Genomic DNA, 24945 nt, shown 5'->3' on the forward strand with positions numbered 1-24945 from the left:
GTGTGAGATGATATCTCATTGTAGTTTTGATTTGCATTTCTCTAATGATTAATGATGTTGAGCATCCTTTCATGTGTTTGTTGGCAGTCTGTATATCTTCTGTGGAGAAATGTCTATTTAGGTCTTCTGCCCATTTTTGGATTGGGTTGTTTGTTTTTTTGTTATTGAGCTGCATGAGCTGCTTATAAATTTTGGAGATTAATCCTTTGTCAGTTGCTTCATTTGCAAATATTTTCTCCCATTCTGAGGGTTGTCTTTTGGTCTTGTTCATGGTTTCCTTTGCTGTGCAAAAGCTTTGAAGTTTCATTAGGTCCCATGTGTTTATTTTTCTCTTTATTTCCATTTCTCTAGGAGGTGGGTCAAAAAGGATCTTGCTGTGATTTATGTCATAGAGTGTTCTGCCTATGTTTTCCTCTAAGAGTTTCATAGTTTTTGGCCTTACATTTAGGTCTTTAATCCATTTTGAGCTTATTTTTGTGTATGGTGTTAGGGAGTGATCTAATCTCATACTTTTACATGTCCCTGTCCAGTTTTCCCAGCACCACTTATTGAAGAGGCTGTCCTTTCTCCACTGTACATTCCTGCCTCCTTTATCAAAGATAAGGTGACCATATGTGTGTGGGTTTATCTCTGAGCTTTCTATCCTGTTCCATTGATCTATCTTTCTGTTTTTGTGCCAGTACCACACTGTCTTGATTACTGTAGCTTTGTAGTATAGTCTGAAGTCAGGGAGCCTGATTTCTCCAGTTCCATTTTTCGTTCTCCAGATTGCTTTGGCTATTCGGGGTCTTTTGTGTTTCCATACAAATTGTGAAATTTTTTGTTCTAGTTCTGTGAAAAATGCCAGTGGTAGTTTGATAGGGATTGCATTGAATCTGTAGATTGCTTTGGGTAGTAGAGTCATTTTCACAATGTTGATTCTTCCAATCCAAGAACATGGTACATCTCTCCATCTATTTGTATCATCTTTAATTTCTTTCATCAGTGTCTTATAATTTTCTGCATACAGGTCTTTTGTCTCCTTAGGTAGGTTTATTCCTAGATATTTTATTCTTTTTGTTGCAGTAGTAAATGGGAGTGTTTCCTTGATTTCACTTTCAGATTTTTCATCATTAGTATATAGGAATGCCAGAGATTTCTGTGCATTACTTTTGTATCCTGCAACTTTACCAAATTCATTGATTAGCTCTAGTAGTTTTCTGGTAGCATCTTTAGGATTCTCTATGTATAGTATCATGTCATCTGCAAACAGTGACAGCTTTACTTCTTCTTTTCCGATTTGGATTCCTTTTATTTCCTTTTCTTCTCTGATTGCTGTGGCTAAAACTTCCAAAACTATGTTGAATAAGAGTGGTGAGCGTGGGCAACCTTGTCTTGTTCCTGATCTTAGTGGAAATGGTTTCAGTTTTTCACCATTGAGGACGATGCTGGCTGTGGGTTTGTCATATATGGCCTTTATTATGTTGAGGAAAGTTCCCTCTATGCCTACTTTCTGCAGGGTTTTTATCATAAATGGGTGTTGAATTTTGTCGAAAGCTTTCTCTGCATCTATTGAGATGTTCATATGGTTTTTCTCCTTCAATTTGTTAATATGGTGTATCACGTTGATTGATTTGCATATACTGAAGAATCCTTGCATTCCTGGAATAAACCCCACTTCATCATGGTGTATGATCCTTTTAATGTGCTGTTGGATTCTGTTTGCTAGTATTTTGTTGAGGATTTTTGTATCTATGTTCATCAGTGATATTGGCCTGTAGTTTTCTTTCTTTGTGACATCCTTGCCTGGTTTTGGTATCAAGGTGATGGTGGCCTCGTAGAATGAGTTTGGGAGTGTTCCTCCCTCTGCTATACTTTGGAAGAGTTTGAGAAGGATAGGTGTTAGCTCTTCTCTAAATGCTTGATAGAATCGCCTGTGAAGCCATCTGGTCCTGGGCTTTTGTTTGTTGGAAGATTTTTTATCACAGTTTCAATTTCAGTGCTTGTGATTGGTCTGTTCATATTTTCTATTTCTTCCTGATTCAGTCTTGGCAGGTTGTGCATTTCTAAGAATTTGTCCATTTCTTCCAGGTTGTCCATTTTATTGGCATAGAGTTGCTTGTAGTAATCTCTCATGATCTTCTGTATTTCTGCAGTGTCAGTTGTTGCTTCTCCTTTTTCATTTCTAATTCTATTGATTTGAGTCTTCTCCCTTTTTTTCTTGATGAGTCTGGCTAATGGTTTATCAATTTTGTTTATCTTCTCAAAGAACCAGCTTTTAGTTTTATTGATCTTTGCTATCGTTTCCTTCATTTCTTTTTCATTTATTTCTGATCTGATTTTTATGATTTCTTTCCTTCTGCTAACTTTGGGATGTTTTTGTTCTTCTTTCTCTAATTGCTTTAGGTGCAAGGTTAGGTTGTTTATTCGAGATGTTTCCTGTTTCTTAAGGTGGGATTGTATTGCTATAAACTTCCCTCTTAGAACTGCTTTTGCTGCATCCCATAGGTTTTGGGTCGTCGTGTCTCCATTGTCATTTGTTTCTAGGTATTTTTTAATTTCCTCTTTGATTTCTTCAGTGATCACTTTGTTATTAAGTAGTGTATTGTTTAGCCTCCATGTGTTTGTATTTTTTACAGCTCTTTTCCTGTAATTGATATCTAGTCTCTTAGCATTGTGGTCGGAAAAGATACTTGATACAATTTCAATGTTCTTAAATTTACCAAGGCTTGATTTGTGACCCAAGATATGATCTATGCTGGAGAATGTTCCATGAGCACTTGAGAAAAATGTGTATTCTGTTGTTTTTGGATGGAATGTCCTATAAATATCAATTAAGTCCATCTTGTTTAATGTATCATTTAAAGCTTGTGTTTCCTTATTTATTTTCATCTTGGATGATCTGTCCATTGGTGAAAGTGGGGTGTTAAAGTCCCCTACTATGATTGTGTTGCTGTCGATTTCTCCTTTTATGGCTGTTAGTATTTGCCTTATGTATTGAGGTGCTCCTATGTTGGGTGCATAAATATTTACAATTGTTATATCTTCTTCTTGGATCGATCCCTTGATCATTATGTAGTGTCCTTCTTTGTCTCTTCTAGTAGTCTTTATTTTAAAGTCTATTTTGTCTGATATGAGAATTGCTACTCCAGCTTTCTTTCGGTTTCCATTTGCATGGAATATCTTTTTCCATCCCCTTACTTTCAGTCTGTATGTGTCTCTAGGTCTGAAGTGGGTCTCTTGTAGACAGCATATATATGGGTCTTGTTTTCGTATCCATTCAGCCAATCTGTGTCTTTTGGTGGGAGCATTTAGTCCATTTACATTTAAGGTAATTATCGATATGTATGTTCCTATTCCCATTTTCTTAATTGTTTTGGGTCCGTTATTGTAGGTCTTTTCCTTCTGTTGTGTTTCTTGCCTAGAGAAGTTCCTTTAGCATTTGTTGTAAAGCTGGTTTGGTGGTGCTGAACTCTCTCAGCTTTTGCTTGTCTGTAAACGTTTTAATTTCTCCATCAAATCTGAATGAGATCCTTGCTGGGTAGAGTAATCTTGGTTGCAGGTTTTTCTCCTTCATCACTTTAATTATGTCCTGCCACTCCCTTCTGGGTTGTAGAGTTTCTGCTGAGAGATCAGCTGTTATCCTGATGGGGATTCCCTTTTGTGTTATTTGTTGCTTTTCCCTTGCTGCTGTTAATACGTTTTCTTTGTGTTTAATTTTTGACACTTTGATTAATATGTGTCTTGGCGTATTTCTCCTTGGATTTATTCTGTATGGGACTCTCTGTGCCTCCTGGACTTGATTAACTATTTCCTTTCCCATATTAGGGAAGTTTTCAACTATAATCTCTTCAAATATTTTCTCCGTCCCTTTCTTTTTTCTTCTTCTTCTGGAACCCCTATAATTCGAATGTTGGTGCGTTTAATGTTGTCCCTGAGGTCTCTGAGACTGTCCTCTGTTCTTTTCATTCTTTTTTCTTTATTTTGCTCTGCAGCAGTTATTTTCACTATTTTATCTTCCACGTCACTTATCCGTTCTTCTGCCTCAGTTATTCTGCTATTGATCCCATCTAGAGTATTTTTTATTTCATTTATTGTGTTTTTAATTGATGCTTGATTCATCTTTAGTTCTTCTAGGTCCTTGTTAACTGTTTCTTGCATTTTGTTTATGCTATTTCCAAGATTTTGGATCTGGGAAATAGAATCTTGGATCATCTTTACCATCATTATTCTGAATTCTTTTTCGGGTAGACTGCCTATTACCTCTTCATTTGTTAGGTCTGGTGGGTTTTTATCTTGCTCCTCCTGCTGTGTGTTTTTCTGTCTTCTCATTTTGCTTATGTTACTGTGTTTGGGGTCTCCTTTTTGCAGGCTGCAGGTTCGTAGTTCCCGTTGTTTTTGGTGTCTGTCCCCAGTGGCTAAGGTTGGTTTAGTGGGTTGTGTAGGCTTCCTGGTGGAGGGGACTAGTGCCTGTGTTCTGGTGGATGAGGCTGGATCTTGTCTTTCTGGTGGGCAGGTCCACGTCTGGTGGTGTGTTTTGGGGTGTCTGCGGACTTTCTATGATTTTAGGCAGCGTCTCTGCTAATGGGTGGCGTTGTGTTCCTGTCTTGCTAGTTGTTTGGCATAGGGTGTCCAGCACTGTAGCTTGCTGGTCGTTGAGTGAAGCTGGGTGCTGGTGTTGAGATGGAGATCTCTGGAAGATTTTCGCTGTTTGATATTATGTGGAGCTGGGAGGTCTCTTGTGGACCAGTGTCCTGAAGTTGGCTCTCCCACCTCAGAGGCACAGCACTGACTCCTGGCTCCTCAATTTGGGATGATTTGTTGTCTATTCATGTATTCCACAGATGCAGGGTACATCAAGTTGATTGTGGAGCTTTAATCCGCTGCTTCTGAGGCTGCTGGGAGAGGTTTCCCTTTCTCTTCTTTGTTCTCACAGCTCCTGGGTTTCAGCTTTGGATTTGGCCCCGCCTCTGCGTGTAGGTCGCCGGAGGGCGTCTGTTCTTCGCTCAGACAGGACGGGGTTAAAGGAGCAGCCTCTTCGGGGACTCTGGCTCACTCAGGCCGGGTGGGAGGGAGGGGCACGGAGTGCGGGGCGAGCCTGCAGCGGCAGAGGCCGGCGTGACGTTGCACCAGCCCGAGGCGTGCCGTGCGTTCTCCCAGGGAAGCTGCCCCTGGATCCCGGGACCCCGGCAGTGGCGGGCTGCACAGTCTCCTGGAAGGGCGGTGTGGACAGTGACCTGCGCTCGCGCACAGGCTTCTTGGCGGCGGCAGCAGCAGCCCCAGTGTCCCACACCCGTCACTGGGCTCCGCGCTTTCAGCCGCGATTCGCGCCCGTCTGTGGAGCCCCTTTAAGCAGCGCTCTTAATCTCCTCTCCTTGCGCACCAGGAAACCAAGAGGGAAGAAAAAGTCTCTTGCCTCTTCGGCAGCTCCAGAGTTTTCCCGGACTCCCTGCCGGCTAGCTGTGGCACATTAGCCCCCTTCCGGCTGAGTTCTCGCCGCCAGCCCCAGTCCTCTCCCTGCGCTCTGACCGAAGCCCGAGCCTCAGCTTCCAGCGCCGCCCGCCCCGGCGGGCGAGCAGACAAGCCTCTTGGGCTGGTGAGTGCCGCTCGGCACCGATCCTCTGTGCGGGAATCTCTCCGCTTTGCCCTACCCAGGTACGTGGGGAGTTTCTTGCCTTTTGGGAGGTCTGAGGTCTTCTGCCAGCGTTCAGTAGGTGTTCTGTAGGAGTTGTTCCACGTGTAGCTGTATTTCTGGTGTATCCGTGGGGCTCATCTCATTTTTAATTGAAAAGTTTTTATAATTAGGAAGCTGATATTTTTCAAATGCTTACTAACCGTTTGTAATTCATTTTATGCTGTGGTTTATTGGTTCATGACCTTTGTTTAAAAGATGACTTTGTTTATGTGAAATGGATGGGTAAGAAATTTGGAACAACTCATCCACTAAAAGCAACTAGGAAATGTGGCAAAACACCTGCAAGGTAGCATCAGAGACCTAATAACCCAGTGAACCACGGATTCAGGAGACAGGGGAAGAGTGAGGTCAGCTAGGCAACCTGAGATTTCGTGGTCTTTATCCCTTTGCTGTAACGTGGGCAGGTTCACGGGGACAGAGGCTCCAAGACCTCCCAAGAGGAAGGAAGAATCTGGTAACCCCCGTCACTTCTGATCGGACCCTGGAAACCTGCTCTCCAGTAGTAAACTAAGAGGCGGTAAGACTTACAGGGACTTCGGCTCAGCTGGGAATCACCTCAGTTACTCACACTGGATGAAGGGCAACATGAGCTAGTGTCCCCAGTCACCTGCAGAAGCAAATGTAAATCATACTTGGTCCAACCTTGTTTCAACAGACAGTTGTCCAAATATCTGTATTGAACATTTCTTTTATGTCACTCAAATTGAATGGAAAAAAATGGTAATTAAAATTTGGCTTTTGTTAGCTGCTTTGAAAGGCTTGAAAACAATACAGTGATATGCTTGTACCAACTATTATTCTAAGCACTCTGAGATTCCAAGGGTCTCTAAGGCAGTGTTTGTGCAGCCCCTTATCTCCTGCGGGCACAAGGGCCCAGCAGCTAACTGCTAAGGTTGCAGAGCTGCATAGGGGGGTGAATGAGCACACAGCTTTAACAGGAGTCCTACTGTGAGGGCCCTAAGAGGAAACTAATGGAATCTGAGATTGGGTGTATGTATGTGGATGAGCTCAGAACCTGAACCCCTAGATTCCCCTGAACCTTCCAGGCCAACAGAAGCAACATCCTCCCTCTTTGAAGAGGAACACAGACTCCTTGGGCTTGCAGCCCCCACCTGTTGGAGCCCTCGCCTGAGAGGCACCTCACGAGATGACCTTAGATCCATCCTCACCACCCTGACCATCTCTGACAGTTACAGCCAAATCTCAGCACAGTCTGAGCGAGAAAACCCAGTCCCTGCTCTAGGAGGAATAACTTGGATACAGAAGTAATTGTCCTTGAGTTACATATACCAGCTGCAACTGGGAGACCACGTGGGAGTGGATCTTGAGAGAGGCAAAAGAGAATATAAGACTCAAGAGACTCAATGGGGAAAATTCACTTGCCTGGCAGCACTTTCCCAGGACTTGGGCTCAACCACCTTCCTTGACCACTGCAGCCAGTCCTAGCACACTCCTGGGATGGCTCCTTGAAGCTTGGACAGGAAAATCAGATGGAGCTGCCCCACTGCTTCAGGGTAGTATTGAGGAAGGGATAAAAAAACTCAGGAAGGTGGAAATGAAGAAATGTATTTATCAGGTAAGATGAAAAGATGTAGCATCTCAGCAGGCTTCTCAGGGGCTCCGTGAGGATGTTCATCTCACTGAGGCAGTAAGGGATATACCGTGAGGGGGAGGTAGCAGCATCTTTGGGAATTTCCGTGATGGTTATTCTCTGGAATTGATGGTAAGACGTAGGGGTGCATAGAATCTGTGGGGAGAGTGGTAGTGTGGATGGAAGGCACTTGGCCATCGCAGGCAGACACGGTGGATACAACTACAGTAACCATGGTAATTAGCAGCAGCGCTGGAGTGCAATTTAGGGCGCCTTGCCTGTAAGAATCTGTTCTGAGGAGAGAGATAGGTGGATAGCTTGATTTTCTCCAAACTGTGAAAAACACCAAATATCCATCAAATATCAAACGGATGAATAATTGGTGTTAAAATCATATAATGGAATTCTCTTCAGCAATGAAAATGAACAATCCCAGCTACATGCAATAATGCGAATGACTACACTTAATGTTGAGCAAAAAAGTCAGATGCAAAGATCACATATTAAATGGTTCCATGTATATCAAGTCCAAAAAAAAAGCAAATCAGAATTATGACAAAAAGGGAAAAATAATATGATCATCTCAATAAATGCAGAAAAACCATGTGATAAAGTTTAAAATTCCTTAGCAAGGAATAAATGCAACCTATAGCAATGAACTAATAAATATATTAGTGAAATATTGAAAGTTTTTCTTTTACATTAGATGACCACTACTGTAGGTCTCTAGCAAGTAAAATAAGGCAAGATAAATGAATAAAATACATAAGGATTGGAAGTAAAACTGTCATTATTTGCCAACAACATGACTGTGTATGTAGAAAATCTAAAAACTTTACAGATGAACCATTGGAATTAAAGAGTGAATTTAACACAATGGCTTGGTAGAATTAAATACAGTAAGTCTGCTACACATGAACCTTCAAGTTGCAAACTTTCAAAGATGTGAACGTGCATTCACATGTCCAATCACGTAAGTTAGTTCACGTGTCTGGCATATGTTGTCATGTGTGTGCATCCTCTGCAAGTGGCTGTGCTTTTGTGTACTTTACTGTATAGTACTGTATAGAGTACAGTAGCACAGTACCTTTATTTCAAGCCCAGGATGTCTGAAAGCAAGCATAAAAGCAGCGGTGATGTAGCTGGTACTGCTAAGAAGTGCCAGCTGTTGTACCGTACTACTGTACTTTTCAAGGTACTGTACTGTAAGATTAAAAATGTTTTCTTTATTTTTTGTGTTTGTTTTTAATGTATTATTTGTGTGAAAAGTATTATAAACCTATTACAGTACAGTATTATATAGCCAATTGTGTTAGTTGGGTACCTAGGCTAAATTTGTTGGACTTACGAACAAATTGGACTTCCGAATGCACTCTTGGGATGGAACTCGTTCGTTTGTAGGGGACTTACTGTATGCAAAACACAAAACACAATTTTACTCCTATGTATCATCAATAATTAGAAAATGAAATTAAAATTATACTATTCACAATAACTTCATAAAACATCAAATATCTAGGAGCAAACCTAATATAAAATGCACAAGCCTTCTACACTGCAAACTTTAAATCAGTACTGAGAGAAGTTAAAGAAGACCTAAATACGTAAAGTAATATATTTTGTTCTTGGATTGGAAGATTGGGTGTTATTAAGATGCCAATTTTCTGAGTTGATTTAATTGATAAAATCCTTATTTTAAAAAAGCTAGCAAGTGTGTGTGTATACATAGGTGCAAACTGATGGGCTAATTCTAAAAAGGATACAGAATTTTAGTCCCAAGACAAACTGGAAGAAGAATTTAAAAAGTTGAAAGATTTATCCTCTGGATATCAAGACTTATGATTAAGCTAGAGTAATTAAAATATGCGTTATTTGTGCAAAGATGGAGAAATGGACCACGGGACAGAATAGAGAGCACAGAAACAAGCTCAATACATGCAGTCACTTGATTCATGACAAAGATATTATTGGAGAGCAATGGGGAAAGGACAATAAATAAATGGTGCTGGATAGGCATAAAACCGCATATCCATAAGAAAAAGATTTAATCTTAATCTTTAACTCACATTATAAAATAACAGCAACTACACAGATTGGTCTTTGCTCTGCTTCCTGCCACAGAGTTCCTAAAACCCTTGTAATTTCCTATGTGGTAAAAGCACCAGGAGCATCTTTTGTTCTGATATTTAGTCTCTGACCTTGGTTCTTGACACAGAGCTCCTAAGTCTCTTGGATTTTCCTGAGTGATAGAGTGTCTTTTGTCTTAAGAAGGTGACCTTTCGTGGGCTTCAGGATGGGGGCCGGTCACCAGAAAGACTAAACCATGATAAGAAGTTTGGAACTTTCAGCCCCACCCCCGTCCTCTCAGAAGAGGAGAAGTGGAGTTAACAATTGATCATGCTTACATGAAGAAACCTCCTTAAAAATTTCAAAAATAAGGGGCTCAGGGAGCTTCCAGGTTGGTAAACACATCTATGTGCACCCCAAATCCATGGGGACAGAAGCTGTTGTACTGGGGACCCTTCCAGACCTCACCCTATATACCTCTTCATCTGGCTGTTTATCTGTAGCCTTCACATCATATTCTTTATTTTATAATAAACCAGTAAACATAAGTAAGTGTGTTCCTGAGTTCTGTGAGCTATTTCTAGCAAATAAGCATGAAGGAGAAGGATTCTTCAATTTGCAGCCAAGTCAGACAGGAGTTGTGGGTAACTTGGGGACCTTCTACTTGCAACTGGCATCTGAAATGGGGGAAGGCTTGTGGGACTGAGCCTTTAACCTGTGGGATGTGCACTCACTCTAGTCACTGTCAGAATTGAATTGAAATGCAGGACACTCAGCTGGTGTCATAGAACAGCCTGGTGTGGAAAACCCACACATCTGGTGTCACAAGTATTGTGAGTAGGAGAGTAAAGGAAAACACAATGAGTTTTTTTCTCAGACACATGCCCTACACAAAAATAAATCCAGATGGATTGTAGAGATAATTGTGAAAAATAAATCAATAACATTGCTAAGGAGATAACAAGAGAAAATGTATGTCTTTAGGAGTAGGGAAAGTTTTCTTAAATGTCAAAAGTATTAGCCAATAAGAAAAAAAAAGATTACGGAAAGAACACATTAACACTAAGAGACATTAAGAGAGTGAAATACAAGCCACTGAATTGGAGAAGATATTTGCAACACATATAATTGAAAAGAACTTGTATTAAAAACAAAAAACTCCTAAAAATCAATAAGAAAATGACAACCCAATAAAAAAAAAGTGAGCAAGAGATTTTAACAACAGTTTCACCAATGGAAATACAAGTGATTAATAAACATATGAAAAAGAACGAACACTCATTAGTCATCCGAGAAATGCAAATTAAAACCACAATTAGATTCTGCCACACACTTACCAGAATCGCTAAAATCAAATAGGCTGCCAAAAGCAAGTGTTAGCAAGAATGGAAAGCTCTCATACACCCCTGGTGGGAGTATAAATGGGTACAGTCACTTTGGAAAACTGTTTCCCCTTATCTATTAAAGCTAAACTTATGCATACCCCAGATCCTGTAATTCCACTCCTAGGTTTCAACTCAACAGAAATACATACATATGTGAAAATATGTGTACAAGAATGTTTATTGCACATTATCTTTAATGGCTAAAGGCTGAAAACAGATAAAAATTTCATTAACATTATAATGAAGAAATAATATTCACTGTATGACATATCTTCATACAATGGAATGCTATCCAGTAATTAGGATGAATTAATTACAGCTGCACACAATATAACATTATAAATCTTGCAAACATGATGTTGAGAGAAAGAAGCCAGACACAAGAAATGTGTGCTGTGTGATGCCATTATATGAAGTTAAAATACAGATAAATCTAATCCGCGATGTTAGAAATCAGTATGGTAGTTACCTTCGGAGATGACTCTAGGAGTACTGATTCCAAGGGGGCTACAAGGGCACTTGAGGGGCTTGCGTATTTTAACTCTTGATCTGGCTTCTGATTTCATAATGCGCTTTTTGTATGTGTGATAATTCATCATGCTGTGCACTTACATAATTCACTTTTCTGAATGTATGTTATTCTTCAATAAAGGTGTTCCTAAGACAGGAAAGAAAAGAAGTACTTTACTGGTGTAGAAAACTCAAACGTTCAGGGATAGAACTAGCTTCAAGCTCAGTCAGATTTCATTGCTAACAAATCTTTATTAAATGTGCAAGTGTCTTATTGGCAGCAGTGCTAGGATGACAAGCCAGGATATGGCTGAGTACCTTGAATTTATGCAATTGCTTCTCCTTCTTGGCCTTCCTTTCTTCTACCTCTACTTCCACCCCATGAGTCATTTCCTCCAGGCCTACAGGGTTAACGCCTGCCTGTGTGTCTAAGTCTGTGCAACAGGTGTTCACCGGGCAGTGTTCAGTCCCATCTAGTTCAGGTGACATTTCACTTTGATGGGAAATAATTTCTTGTAGTTTCCCATTATCTATTACATTCACATGAAATTGCATAAGAAATATTGTTTGGTTGGTGAATGGTCCCATGGATTGTAATTAAGTTAGTTACTAGCCTACCCTCTCCAAGTATGGATCAAATCTATTTCTCTTATCCCTTGAGGACCATTCTTTCAAGCAGTCTAGTGTCCAACCTCTCCTCTCAAGGATGTTTGTATAGCAAACAGCCAGGCTAGGTAGAGATACTGAACCAAGGGCAGATGTGTTTACTGTCCAGTATAATAGAGATAATGCCTCCCTGGGGAAAAGGGCAGGCAGGTCTTCTTGCAGTTGCCTTAATAAAAGATTGGGGTTTCCTAAGCTTGGGGTTCTTTAGCTATGATGAAAACCCATGGCCAGCACAACATCCTCTTGGTCACCTCCTCATTACCCAGCGGGACTTGGGGGACAAGGGGAGCTGATGCCTACATGAAGTTCACGCTGCCTGCTATGTCCTGAGGAATAAAATTCTCTGTCTCTGACCCAGGAATCGTGTGTCTTCTCTCAGCATCCATGAAACTGTGGCAGGCTAACTTATTAGCTTGCAAGTAGGATAACTTCTCAGACCTCTTGTAATTCTTGAAAGAGATATACTTGGCTTCATCTAGTGTTGCTACTACGTTTGCAGTACAAACCAAAACTGATATTCTGAGTTTAACAGCGTTAAATAATGAAAATTCAATTGAGTAAAATGTAAAGACCACATTGGCTTTATCAAATGATTCTTGAATCAGGCAGCATCTCATCCAAGTTCTTAAAGGCAGAAAGAGGGTGAAACAAGGAACTTATTAGCGAAGAATGCATTGTTTCCAGGAAGGTCGACCTCCTGAGGGGAACAGAAGGGTCCTATCAGGAGGATCACCTCACTAGCGCTGACCAGTTAAGACTGCATTCCTGAGAGAGTTTGAAACTGCAATCAGGTTAGGTATTAAGTCTTGGCTTGCAGTCGTGGGGCTTAGCACAAATGACTCTATTTTGAATGACTCTATTTTGGGCCTGTTGTTTTTTCTTTTTAACAGAAGTATCCCAGATAAGTTGCCAAATATAGTAGGCAAAAATTGTGTGAGTTAGATAGTGACAAAATGGTTCAATTTAGTCTAGGGGTGTGGGCTTAACGATATCTCCTCCAAAGTTATCCAGAAGCTTCTTCTTCTGTTTGGGACTAGTTCATGCCCTTGGCCTGAGCTCGTCTGCAGGAGATGAGGTTGTGCTGTCTCCCAGACGTGACCAGTGTGGCCCCAAACCAGACACGCAGTGAGTGAGGGGTGAGTCACTGATTGTCCTCCAAAGATGGCTGGAAGGGTGACTTGCTCTGAGGAATCTTCGAGGCACTCCCAAGAAATGTTTTTGATCAGCTTCCAACACTGAAGAATGGAGGGTCTCCATTTCTTCCTCCCCATAACCTTTGCTCTCCAAGTATGCATCCCAGTCACAGCATTTGTTTCTGTTTTTACCCAATAAACTCACGTATTGGGTGTGTGGTGAGGGTGTGACAGAGAGAGGAGACCCTGGGCTGTATTTGAAAGAATTTCATGTATTTCTGTAGCAAGGGAGGATGCACGTACACATTTGAGATGCATTTTCCAGCCGCATTGGTATTTCCAATTCAGTGTCTTCTTCTGACCTGCGTTCAGCTGCAAGGTGCCCCTCTTCACGTGAATCTCTGCAGGAATCTAAAGCTCACAAGTTGGAAACCAGCCCCTTGTCTCCTCTCTTTGTGGTCTCTGTCCCAGGAATGGACATTTAGTCCCATTCAAAACACAGTGTGGTCAGCTCCTGCTGAAGGAGGGTGATTCGAATGCTAATGTCAGCGCTCTTTGAATCTTCTGAGTACAAGAGGGAACTGAACAACAACTGTGGTCATCAGTGCCCAGAACTTTGTTTTCAGTGACTGAAAAGGAAAGACACCCACAGCGAATATTTTTCCCCTTGAGAGGATTTATGCATATTTTACTTATCTCAAGTTTCAACTAATAGCATTTGTGGCTCTTACTGTAATTCTCCTCAGTGACTATGGCCAGGATTAGAGGATGAGACTATTTTGATTTTTAGAGGTTAAAAGGGAAAGATTTGACATAACAAACATTGTGTGCATCACCACTTCTCTCTACTTGTAACTCATGCCATTGATAACATTAAAAGTCACACGTATTGGCAGGTTTCAGGCAAAGAATAGACCTTTTAGAAATCCCACCCCCTAAAATATATCAAGGAATTATCTGCATTGATTTGAATCCTGCCATAAATTCTCATTTTTGAGTGTGATCAGCATAAGTTGGGAAGACTGTTTGATCCTTGCCTTTACTAACACTGGCTGATGGACATTGTTTCTGATAAAAGAAAAATCTTTCTGCAAACAAGATATTGTGTGTATAAAAAGTGTCACACTAAAGGTGTGCTGGCCTCAATGTAAAGGTGATCAAACAGAAGAGACTGGAGACACATTAGGTCAGAAACTTGTACTTTGCTCTTCAGGGACAAACTCCTATCAGAGGAAAGAAAGAATGAAAGCCAAATAAATTCTACATGGTGATTCCTCTTTCCTAATGCTACAAAAGTCACTCTTAAAATTTTGCTAAAATGTCATTTATAAAAGTTGACACCTCTAACTAAACAGATTTTTTTTTTTGCTGCATGGAACTTTCTATACTGGTCTTCAAGGTGAGACATTTATAACAGTATTGGAAGAAAAATGCAAAAGGTATCTCTCCAATGTCATCCTCAACAGCAGAGTACTGTCTGGTACACTGATCTCCCATCCGGTCTCTTATTTTCTAGTTTTAACTCCCTTCAGTTCTTTCTCTGTGTGATCACTGAACTGGGCTTTCTAAATGCAGAATTTACCATGTCACTCCTCTACTTACAAACCGCTGTGAGTCTCCATTGGTCTTAAACTAAAGAGCAGCTCCTTAGTCTGTCACTCAAAATCATTCTCAGTCTAGGGCCAACCTCTATTCAGCCTCATCCTCTGACACCACCTCCACCCCACCCCCTCTTCATTGCCTCCACAGTTACACATTAGCGTCTAACCTCCCCGAACACCTCCCGCCTCGCCTGCCAGCTCTGAGCCTCTGCACCTTTGTTCTGCTGACCTGGATTGCCCTGATCTCCCTTCCTCGGTTACAAACTGTCACTGAAGATCTATAAAGGCTCAACTCACGTGTCACCTCTCAGATAGGTATTCGTCCTCAAAGAAGAGTAAATTTCTCCATCTTTTAACTTCCCTTGAAATTTTGCATTTCCTACTAGTGAAGTGTATATATCACATAGCATTATTGTCATTTGTCACTTGTCTGTACTGTGAGTTGTGTTTCCCACTGGCTCACAGTCTGTCTCCTAGAAGGAATTTTTGTTTCTTGTTCACAAGGTATAAATTTGTTTTTATACAAAAAATTTTAATAAGTTATAATGCATTTATTGAATATTACCAGACAGAGTCATTCTTCAATCATTGATCTGTCTCTGCTATACTTAGAAATCAAGCTAAGCCTTAGACTGTGTTTGGAATCTAAGTTTGTAATGATGGAGAGAATAGTAAGAGTTTGAGACATTAATAAATGAGATATAATATGTGATCAGAGCATGGGTGGAGGCAAAGGAGATGTTAGAAACTTAAAGTTCCCCAGGATAATGGCAGAACACAGAGTGAGAGTAAACTTAAACAAATAAATAAAATTAAAGGAGGGTACTGGAAAACAGTAAGATCCTTCTTCCAAAAAATTAAGCATAGAATTACCATATGATCCAGCAATTCCACTTTTGGGTATATACCCCCAAAAACTGAAAGCAAAGACTCAAATCAATACTTGTACACCAATGTTTATAGCAGCATTATTCAAAATAGCCAACAGGTGGAAACAACCCAAATGTCCACTGGTAAATGAATGATGAATAAAATATGATATACACATACGATGGAATATTATACAGCCTTAAAAAGGAATGTAATTCAGGCACATCCTACAACATTTTGCTAAGTCCAAGCCAGACCCAAAAGGACAACTATTATATGATTCCATTTATATGAGGTACCTAGGATAGGAAAATTCATAGAGAAAGAAAGTAGAATTGTGGTTTCTGGGGACCTGGAGAGGGGTGAATGGGGAGTTATTGTTTCATGGGGTACAGAGTTCTACTTTGGGGTGATGAAGGAGTTCTGAGGATGAATAGTGGTGATGATTGTACAACAATGTGAATGTACTTAATGCCACTGAATTGTACACTTATAAATGGTTAAGATGGTAAATTTTATGTTATGTGTATTTTACTTTACCACAATAAAATATTAAGGAATACTTCTTGTATCTGGGAGCATATTCTAGAAACCTACTGTATTTAATACACTTATGCCTCTGCTAAATGGTAGTAATGTCTTAAAAAAGTTGGCTTCCTCCACTTATTTTCATTGACATAAATCTTCATTGTTTCACTTTCATCTGAATCATTAGCCCAAACCAAATTATCAACCAACATTCATGTTGAAACTACCCTTTTTCTGACAGTATGAATAATTTCTTTGCTGATTAGACAGTAATCTAGCATTTATTTATTTTTTTTTTTATAAAATTTTTTGCGGTACGTGGGCCTCTCACTGTTGTGCCTCTCCCGCTGCGGAGCACAGGCTCCGGACACGCAGGCCCAGTAGCCATGGCTCACGGGCCCAGCTGCTCTGCGGCATGTGGGATCTTCCCGGACCAGGGCACGAACCCGTGTCCCCTGCATCGGCAGGCAGACTCTCAACCACTGTGCCACCAGGGAAGCCCTCTAGCATTTATTCATCATCTGATTTTGTTACATTGTTCTTTAGCAGTAGAAGTATAGGTTGCATTTGGCATGAAATAGCAAGTCACACTGAAGTTATAGGTTATGGAATTAAGATAAAGAATATATATCTTTTATTATTATTTGTAAATTATGTGGGCATCTCCTTTGGGTCAGTAAAAATTATAATAAACAGATATACATATATACTTGCCTACAGTTTCTTGTTGGAGGGCTTGTTGTTAAATATTTTCCGCACACCACTGCTTTGGGCCCTAAACAGACTTTCCTAAAAACACACACCACAATAGCCACCTGTAAAAGTCTCATTTCTCTGTACGGTAGTTAAGATTACGGGCTCTGGAGTTCAGCTCTGTCATACAAGCTGCCCACTTATCCGTTCCAAGCTTCCATTTTCTCATCTGCAAAACAGAAATAATAAATACCTTGTTCATATAGTTATTAAGAGAACTAAATGTAAATATTTATGTGTTTATGTAATATATGTAAAATTCATAAGACTATGCCTGACACATAGGGTGTTCTTACCAGATGCTAATTCTTATTATAATTCTGTTCCAATAGTTTGGGTTTTATACTTGTTTGGCAGTTATCACAAAATAATTTTATCATAATATATATATTGGTGTACTGCTAAGGAAATCACTCAACCTGATTTTGAATTTCTGTATTAGAGTTTTCTAAATTTTTTGATCATACAATCCATTATTATTATTATTATTTTTACAACTTTATTGGAGTATAATTGCTTCACAATGGTGTGTTAGTTTTTGCTTTATAACGAAGTGAATCAGTTATACATATACATCTATTCCCATATCCCTTCCCTCTTGCATCTCCTTCCCTCCCACCCTCCCTATCCCACCCCTCCAGGCGGTCCCAAAGCACTGATCTAATCTCCCTGTGCTATGCGGCTGCTTCCCACTAGCTATCTACCTTAAGTTTGGTAGTGTATATATGTCCATGCCTCTCTCTCGCTTTGTCACAGCTTACCCTTCCCCCTCCCCATATCCTCAAGTCCATTCTCAAGTAGGTCTGTGTCTTTATTCCTGTTTTACCCCTAGGTTCTTCATGACATTTTTTTTCTTAAATTCCATATATATGTGTTAGCATACGGTATTTGTCTTTCTCTTTCTGACTTACTTCACTCTGTATGACAGACTCTAGGTCTATCCACCTCATTACAAATAGCTCAATTTCGTTTCTTTTTATGGCTGAGTAATATTCCATTGTATATATGTGCCACCTCTTCTTTATCCATTCATCCAATGATGGACACTTAGGTTGTTTCCATCTCTGGGCTATTGTAGATAGAGCTGCAATGAACATTTTGGTACATGACTCTTTTTGAATTATGGTCTTCTCAGGGTATATGCCCAGTAGTGGGATCATACAATCCATTATTAAAAGGAATTTGAAGACAATCCCATTATGTGACTACTTATTTATAAATTACATGCATATTCTACTGAAATACATACATTATAAACAAATAAAATAGAATTTAAAAAAGAGAGAAAGGTAAATTATATTTTAAATTATTTAAAAGTTTTATATTTCCTAACAATAAATAGCAACCTGTTAGCTTTCACCCCTGTTGCAGGTAGTATTTTCCCAAAGCAGCCACACCAATGCATCCCATCCCATGCATTCTTCTCCAGTTGTACTGTTGACACTCCTTCCAGAAGAAATTTTGTCTATGTTACCCCCTATTGAATCTGGTGGGCCTCTGACTACTGCATGGCTTCCAAGGCTAGATCATAAAAGGTCATAGAGCTGCCACCTGACTCTCTCAAGACATATGTCTTAGAAGCCCTCAGCTGACATTTAAAAGGTCAGCTATGCTGAAACATACTGAAGCATACATGGACAGTCCACAAATATACAGAAGATATACAGAGATACCCCCAAAGCCCCAGCTATTCTAGCCTCCAACATCACCCATCAGAAATATGATTGGGTAAGCCCTAAGATTATTCCAATTCCCAAGCTTTGAGGAACCCTAGCTGACATGGAGTAATGCAAAAATGAATCCCTATGGAGTCCTGTCAAAATGCAGATTCATAAGCAGAATGAACGTTGTTATTAGACACTTAGTTTTGTTGTGATTTTTTAATGCACCAATAGATAACTAATACATAAAAATAAAACTATTATTGCATATATATGTTTTTATTGAGCACAATGTATATGCTTCACTAATTTTGAAACTCTTGACTTAAAATCATATGATATTAGGAGACAATTCCCAGAATGGTGGCATAAGGACCTCCATGGACCCCCTCCCCAGTGAAATAACCTAGCTGGTAAATATTAGAAAAGAAACTCAACCATTTTAAATCTCTGGAAGCACACACAGAAAGGAAGAAACATTTGTTTAAGAATATCTACTTGGTAAGAACAGTATAAGTCTGTGGCATTTGAGCCATGACTCACTCTTTCTTTCCTCACTCTAGCTCAGCAAAGTGGAAGCTTCACTCTGCAGAGCTGTAGCCAAGAACATAGTGCTCCCTTTTCCATCAGCTCCCAGTCAAGGGCTGTGGTACCTCTATTTGAGGGGCAGGCCACCAGCTCAGTGTTGCAGAGGCTGTATTTGAAGCAAGAGCAGTGAGAGGTCTGGGGATCCCTTCCTCCACCTAACCCCTACTCACAGGACAGAAACTACCCAGGCATGGCAGACCAAGAATACTGGGACCCCAGTTGCCTTCACCTCAGCATATAGGCCAGAGTCTGTATCCCAGGGGAGGAAAGCAGAGAAGTCCAGAGGCAGCTGCCCCAGCCCAGTGACCTGTTTGTGAAGCGGAGTATCACTCTGAGAGAAGTGGGCCACTGAGCTGGTCCCCACCTCCAGAGCAGTGACACAGAGGTTTTGCCCAGCAGGGTATGTAGGTCATAAGAACACAGAGCTTTAAAGCTCTACCCAAGGGAACTATTTAGAACAGTGTGGGGAAATTCAAGCCTAAGGGTGCTCTGGAAAACAATGGAGGTAAGCAATGATGATAAGCAATTAAAAAGAGGCTAGAAGCTTCATGAGAGCAACAGGCTACAGTGTAAACAAGCTAGAAGTTTATCAGAGAAAGCCAGGGAAAGAGACAGTGAAAAAGAGCCCTGCTGTGGTCAGAACAAACCTCAACAAGTGGCCTCAAGGATCTGGATCAGAATAGGTAGCATTTTATGCCCAAAAGCGTTATTGAAAACAGTCAGCCAGCAATTAATGGAGACTGCGAACTGGATGTGATACCAAGGTAGGCAGACATTTTAACATAATCACAGGGAAAGAGAGAGTCAAATGGAACCCTGCTAAATCCACTACAATTGCAGAGTAACTGCACATGCTCAAGGCTGCACCTTCTGAGGAGTGGCATCAGAAGTTGTACACTGCAGGGGAATATACGTCATTACATAGTTCAGCAGTCACTAAACAAACAAACAAACAAAAAGCATTAACAAAGCAACAAGAAACCTTACAAAGAATATGGGAGCAGGGTGGGAGGGATCAGCATCCATTGTTGCTAGAATAGTGTGTTCAAAATGACCAGTTTTAAAGAAAAAATTACAAGATTTCCAAATAAAAAGGAAAATGTGTTCCATACACAAGAAAAAAAGCAGGCAACAGAAACTGCCTTTGAGAGTGTACTGATTTCAAACTTAAAAGAGAAAGACTTCAAAGAAGCAGTTAAGACTTCAAAAAACTAAAACAGTGCTTAAAGCAATAAAGGAAGTTATAATGTGTCTCATCAAATAAAGAATAACAATTAAGAGAGATAAATTATGAAAAGAACCAAATGGAAAATATGAACTTGAAAAATACAATAACTAAAATAAAAATTTTACTAACTGGGCTCAGCGTAGACTTGAGCTGGCAGAACAAAGAATCACTGAATTTAAAGTGAGAGGGATCATGCAATCTGAACAACAACAAAATAATTTTTAAAAAGATGTACAGAGCTTTAGAGAAAGTGGGATACCATAAACTACAACAACATATGTGTAATGGGATTAAAGAGTTAGAGGAAAGATAGAAAGGACTAGAAAAAAGTTTTTAAAAATAATGGCTGAAAACTCAAAATGTGATGAAAAACATGAATCTAAAATTCATCCAACGGCAAGTAGTATAAACCCAATGAGATTCACATGCAGACACATCCCAGTGTAAGACAAACTCTTGAAAGCAACAACCTTCATGTTTTCAGGAACCCCAATAAAATGAACAGCTGACTGCTCACTAGAAACAATGGAGGCCAGAAGGCAATGGCACGACATATTCACATTCCTAAAAGAAAACTGTCAAAAGAGAATCTTATATCCACCAAAACCATATTTCAAAAATGAGGGTAAAATAAAAACATTTCAAGATACACAAAGTTTTAGAAAATTTATTGTTAGCAGAACTGCTGTGTAAGAAATACTAAAATAAGTTTTTCAGACCTAGAGCAAGTGACCCCATACAGTAACTTAAATTTATACAAAGAAATAAACAGTACCAGTAAAGATAATTACGTAATTGTGAAAGGCAGTATAAATGCATAGTTTATCACTTAATTTATATAACAGTCAACTGTATAAAACAGTATACAGATATATGTATTGTTGGGCTTGTAACATATAGAAATGTAATATATTTGACAATACCAGCATGAAAGAGGTGAATGGGAGCAAAGCTATATTGGAGTAAGGAAATGACAGCAGAGAACAATTCAAATCTACAAGAACAAGAGGAGAACCAGAAATTGCAAAAAGGAAGGTTAATAGAACAAACACTAGAAATATATATTTTCTTTCCTTTATTGCAACTTTAAAAATAACATAAAGTTATATAAGTTAATAATTATAACAATGTATTGCAAATTTTATAGCATATATAGAGGTCTTAAAAAAAGGGGAAGAGGAAAAAGAGGAAAACTGAAATACCATTTCTATATCTCACTGGAATTATTTAATATAAACCTGAAGTACATTCTGACAACTTAATATATATATGGTAAGCCCAAAATACATAAAATAACAAAATAAAAATATTATAAAAGGAATTAAATTTACACAATTTATTAAAGGAATTAAAAGTTACACTAAAAAATGCTTGATGCAAAAGAAAATAGTAAATGAGGAAGAGTGGAACAAAAATGACAAGATACATATAGAAAATAAAATGTGAGATGTCAGACATATTTCTAACTATATCAATATTAACATTAAGTGTGAATAGATTAAACACTCCAATCAAAAGGCAGAGATTGGCAGTGTGGATAAAGAAACAAGATCCAATTTTATGATGTCTACAGGAAACACCCTTTAAATTCAAAGATTCAATTTGGTTGAAAGAAAAAGGATGAAAAAAATATGTAAGCAACAAACATAAGAAAGCTGGAGTGGTTATACTAATATGAGAAAAATGTACTTGAAAACAAAAAATATTACTAGACATAGAGACATTTTATACATATTAAAATTCTATAAATTTTATAAAAGGACCAATCCAATAGATAGCTATAACAATTATAAACTTACATGCACCTAACAATAGAGTAACAAAATAAATAAAACAAAACTGATAACAGAATTGATAAAAGAAATCAACAATTCAATAATAATAGCTTTACAATCCAATAATAAGAGATAAGCAACTCAATTTTTAAATGGGAAAAAATTGGACACTTCAGAAAAGAATGTATGTGGATGGCAAGTGAGCACATAGAAAGATGCTCCATATTATTAGTTATTAGGGAAACGTAAGTTAAATCCACCACTACTACATACCTACTAGATTGCCTAAAATGGAAAATATTTTTAAACACTAATTCCTGGCAAGAAGGTGGAGAAACGGGAACTCCTGTACATTATCTGTATATATCAATATGTGATTTTGGTGAAGGGGGAGTACATGCAGTCAGCACATTTTTTTTTTTTTTTTTTTTTTTTTTTGCATTACGCGGGCCTCTCACTGCTGTGGCCTCTCCCGTTGCGGAGCACAGGCTCCGGACACGCAGGCTCAGCGGCCATGGCTCACGGGCCCAGCCGCTCCGCGGCATGTGGGATCTTCCTGGACCGGGGCACGAACCAGTGTGCCCTGCATCGGCAGGCGGACTCTCAACCACTGTACCACCAGGGAAGCCCACCTCCAGTGAACTTTTATTCAAAGCAACCATCTCCAGGTTCCTCCTAAAACCTAAAAAGGCTGACTTTCCCTTGGTCTCTTTGGACTCGCCTTTGGCTCCCTGTAGCTTGCATGTCCCGAATTGCAGTTCTCTGCAATTCCCAAATAAACTCATCTTGCCTTTAAAAAAAAAAAAAAAAAAACCCACCAAAAAAACAATGTTATTTCATTTTTAAGGTTGACACATTCAAATGTCTTTATTCGTTCAACATAAATATTTCCTGTGTCATTTGTCTTTAAAAGCAACCTTTTATGTAGCTGCTTAAAATACCATATTAATGAATAGTATGTTCTGTATGGCTGAATATTTAAGTTGTTTCTAATTATTCGTTATTATAAATAATGCTGTAATGAAGACCTTGGTACATAGATTTTACCACATTCTTATTATCAGACTTTTCTCAGCTTACAGTTTAAGATTGGAGAAGCATCACCAAACTGCTCTCTATGGGACCTCAAAACATATCACCTTATAAGCCCCAAAGTAGCTTTCCTGCATAGTTTCATTTCATCTGAACCAAGAGAATGAAATTACTGATTTCATGCTGGCTAACTCAGAAAGTTGTCTGCCCAGAAGGGAAGGTTGTCCAACACCAAGATGTCTTTGTCCAGGCCAAAATCAGCTCTGCAGTCCAGTCTGTGGTTCTGGTCAGCTCTAATATAGGTGCAAAAAAATTATCTCACCAAACTGCAAGGAGCATTCAAACACAAAAAAAGTTCTAAGGTTAATTCATAAAGTGATATTTTTTACTAACAATATCATTTGATACCATGTAAAATATGTATTCCTATAAATAAGGAAAAACCAAAAACACAAACGGCTGTTTTCCTAGGGTGGAAGAATCATAAAACATTTGAAATAGTATAATAATATAACTTCTAATAAACACAATATACATTACCTTATGCTATTATTTCTTGGTAAATTATTATTTTTCTTAATAGAAAGTGATATGATAATCTTTTATTCTGTTGCAGCTACTGGTTGATGAATACCTCTGTCATCCAAGAGTAGCCTCTTAGTTTAAAGGAAACCACAAATTAACTTTTAATGATACATGGTTTATATTAACGATACAGGCAAGCCTTATTTCCATACTGTAGTTCTAGCAGCTGTGTGTACAGAATCAATTAGTCATTTGTCAATGGTAGGGCAATTAGGTCACTGCAGCTTCTAATTCAGGCCCTTTCCTGCTGTCAGAGCTTTGCTGTCCTCAAAATATTTGCAATAGACCTTGAAATCTACCTTATTTTACTTAAATACTGAAACCCAAGAGGCCTGAAGTTATCAGTAAACAAGAAAAGAAATTCCATCCTGTGACTGGAAGCAAGGTCCTGATTCATGTTTGATGACTCACTCAAAGAATGTTTTGCATTCCCATCCACCCATCAGACATATATAAAATGAACAGCATGCTTATGTTTGGATCTCTCTCAGAATTTATAATGTTGAGCCTCTATCTGCCCTGTTCGCTGAAGAAAGCCATGTGGTGTGGGGAATGTGGGTGAAGCAATGAACTCAGAATCGAAAAGGTCTGGTGCTTGGCCTGTGAAGAGGAAGCTGGAAGATCTTGGTGAATAACCTCACCTCACTGGCCCTCAATTATTTCACCCAGAAAACAAGCTAGTTATGCTAGATGGACTCTAGGAGGGGGGGCTTTTTAGGTTGACTAGCTTTTGTAAAGAATGACATTGATGAATCCACGATGTGGTCCCAACAGAAAAGCCGTCTTCCTACCCTCAGCACCTCAGCCAGTTCTGTCAAAAGTGAACGCCCTCTGCTCTGAAGTGAGCTGGGGGAAAGGGAGTGACAGGCTTATAATGGAACTACTGCAAAAACAGCCTGGAGTACAGGTCCCAAAAACACAGGAGTAATAACTATGTCCTTATATACAAAGGAAAGGGTTTGTTTGTTTGTCTGAAACACTGCCTTAATGGAATCTCTGTTTTCCTTTTGTATTAAGGATGGGAGAAACAAGCCTCAAAGATAAACCCAGAATAAATTTACTTCAAGAGTACATTTAAATACATTCAACTTGAAAGAAGAAAGAAGAAGGATTTGTCTTACTAGATATTGACACAGCATTAAAACACAGCAGAACTGGCAAAAGAACAGACAAATAGATCTAGGCGATTTAACAGAGACCTGGGAGAAAGGCATTTGTATAAATGGGAACTTAATATACCATAAATCAAATGGGGAAGAATGGACTGTTTCATAGATTCTATTGGGAAAACTGGCTCA

General features: G+C 39.2%; 1 protein-coding gene across 1 annotated transcript in view; it reads right to left on the reverse strand.

Annotated features, from left to right (window-relative positions):
- The window catches only part of LOC308622290 (uncharacterized protein), a gene marked incomplete at both ends in the record, with an annotated part of 132232 nt that overhangs the window by 2588 nt on the left and 104699 nt on the right, over positions 1 to 24945 (reverse strand). The window contains one exon of the mRNA XM_081243655.1: positions 16866 to 16947. Within this exon, the coding sequence (XP_081099781.1) occupies positions 16866 to 16947 (82 nt within the window). The remainder of the gene's footprint in view (positions 1 to 16865; positions 16948 to 24945) is intronic.

This window comes from Mesoplodon bidens (genome assembly GCF_964165515.1).
Source record: "Mesoplodon bidens genome assembly, chromosome: 9".
NCBI classification, from domain to species: Eukaryota; Metazoa; Chordata; class Mammalia; order Artiodactyla; family Ziphiidae; genus Mesoplodon; species Mesoplodon bidens.